General features: G+C 58.7%; 1 protein-coding gene across 1 annotated transcript in view; it reads right to left on the bottom strand.

Annotated features, from left to right (window-relative positions):
* Positions 1–124: 124 nt before the first annotated feature.
* Positions 125–2500, bottom strand: part of LOC133341888 (uncharacterized) — a 73881-nt gene continuing 71505 nt past the window's right edge. The window contains exon 9 of the mRNA XM_061550742.1: positions 125–226. Coding sequence (XP_061406726.1) covers positions 125–226 — 102 coding nt within the window. The remainder of the gene's footprint in view (positions 227–2500) is intronic.

The following is a 2500-nucleotide window of genomic DNA, read 5'->3' as shown; positions in this document are numbered from 1 at the left end:
TTACCATCATCATCATCATCGTCGTCGTTGTGAGGATGAACCGGGAGCCGCGTGGCCGTAGCCAACCGAGGAGTTTTGGCGAGCGTGTGCGTCGCCCTCGGGATGAACACATCAAAGTGCGATTTTACTCGGCGCTCGGCTTTCCTCCTCGTCCGTCGTTCCGCGCCAGATGCCGCAGCAGCCACAGCAGCCGCAGCCGGATTTGGTAACAAAAAAACCGCAGCCCCTGGGCTCGCAAAATTAGTTCCGTGTCTCTGTCGGCCGCGGTCCTCTTGCAAGTCGACATCGATTCTAATCCGTCCGTCACGCCCCGCGGAACCGCTCCGCTTTCGCCCTCTTGCGTGCGTGGGTGTGTGTGTGTGCGGGTGTGTGGGTGTGTGGGTCTGTGTGTGTGCGGGTGTGTGGGTGATTGCGGGTGTGTGGGTGCGCACTTGTGTGTGTATGTCTGTCCACACGCGTGTGTGTATGTCCACGTGTGTGTGTGTGTGTCCGTCCGTGCGTGTGTCTGTCCGTGCGCGCGTGTGTGTGTCCACGCGCGTGTGTATGTGTGTGTGCGCGCGTGTGTGTGTGTGCGCACGGTGGTGTAGCGGTTAGCGCGCTGCGCTACGAACCTGGCGACCCGGGTTCGATTCCCGCTCTCGGCCAACACCAACAGTGACGATTATCTGAACCGGTCCTGGACCTCCCTCTAGGTCGACTCAGACTTAAATGAGTAACCGGTGCGGTGTGTAAACATCGTGGCTGGGGAGACAAAGGCGGCCGAGCGTGGTGCTGGTTACATCCGCACCCTCCTGTGCCACAGTGCCGGCCTTCGTGGGTGCTACTCGAAAACAGCACTTGCCCCAACAGTTTGTTACAGGCTATACGGGGGATATTTATCTTTGTTGTGTGCGCGCGTGTGTGTGTGCGTGCGTTTCTGTGATACCGATATCAAAGAGTGCGTGTTTATTATCGCTCCGAGCACTTGCTCCAACAGTCTGCTAAGGCTATACGGGGGATCTTTGTCTGCGTGTTTATTATCGCTCTGAGCACTTGCCCCAACAGTCTGCTAAGGCTATACGGGGGATCTTTGTCTGCGTGTTTATTATTGCTCGGAGCACTTGCCCCAACAGTCTGCTAAGGCTACACAGGGGATCTTTGTCTGCGTGTTTGTTATCGCTCGCAGCACTTGACCCAACAATCTGCCAAGGCTACACGGGGGGGGGGGGGGGGGGGGAAACCTTTGGTTTTGTTTTTGCTATCGGCAAGTGTAGCGGTAGTGCTGAGCGGTGCTGCAGCGGCCAGAGCCCCGCGCTACAGACCCCGGTCCCGGGCCTCCCCTAGGTCGACTCGGCCTCAAGCGAGTACCTGGTTGCGGTGTGTAAAAACATCGCCGCTGGGGCGAAGCCGCTGCAGTCAGGCTTTCGTTTAACGGGGACTGCCAAAGTCGAGAGTGACAGCCCGCCGCCATCGTCACGCGCCACCTGTCGAGGCTGCACCAGCTGTGCGCAGACCTCTGCTGCTGCCCGCACACTCCCCCAAACGTGCCCCGCGGGGGACTCATTAGCAGCGGAATTCCACGACTTTTATAAAAACATTCACGCAGCAAGAGGGGGGGTCGGGGGGGGTCGGGGGGGGGTGGTGGGTGGGCGGTTCTCAAGTGGAAGGGACTCCGGAACAGCCGGCACCGCTAGGAGCCTCGCTTCGAATCGGCGTTGCGAACGACAAAAAGGCAGCACTGGTCGCACAGCGTCTCCCAATGACTCTCGTGCGTGGAGACCCGCGGACTCGCGTGGAGACTCACATGGAAACCCACGGACTCACGTAGAGACCCACAGACTCATGTAGAGACCCACAGACTCGCATAGAGACCCACAGACTCACGTAGAGACCCACAGACTCAGAGACCCACAGACTCATGTAGAGACCCACAGACTCACGTGGAGACCCACAGACTCAGAGACCCACAGACTCATGTAGAGACCCACAGACTCACGTAGAGACCCACAGACTCAGAGACCCACAGACTCGCGTAGAGACCCACAGACTCACGTAGAGACCCACAGACTCAGAGACCCACAGACTCACGTAGAGACCCACGGACTCACGTAGAGACCCACAGACTCAGACCCACAGACTCATGTAGAGACCCACAGACTCGCGTAGAGACCCACAGACTCACGTAGAGACCCACAGACTCAGAGACCCACAGACTCACGTAGAGACCCACAGACTCGCATAGAGACCCGCGGAACTCACGTGGAGACCAACAGACTCGCATAGAGACCCGCGGAACTCACGTAGAGACCCACAGACTCACGTGGAGACCCAGAGACTCACGTAGAGACCCAAATGCTGTTAGCGAGCACCTATTGAAGTCGACTCGTGCGCTCCTACCGCACACAACAACAACCGCCATTCGCCACTAAGTGGCGGTGACGTCACCACGACGCTTGTGCCAGGACAAGTGCACCTTGAGGCCACGTGAAGTGTCGAACGCCCGCTGGCAGGAGGTCACGGG

This window comes from Lethenteron reissneri, chromosome 1 (genome assembly GCF_015708825.2).
Source record: "Lethenteron reissneri isolate LAM-NWPU_2019-01 chromosome 1, ASM1570882v1, whole genome shotgun sequence".
Lineage (NCBI taxonomy): Eukaryota > Metazoa > Chordata > Hyperoartia > Petromyzontiformes > Petromyzontidae > Lethenteron > Lethenteron reissneri.
This window is presented reverse-complemented; position numbering and strand designations above follow the sequence as displayed.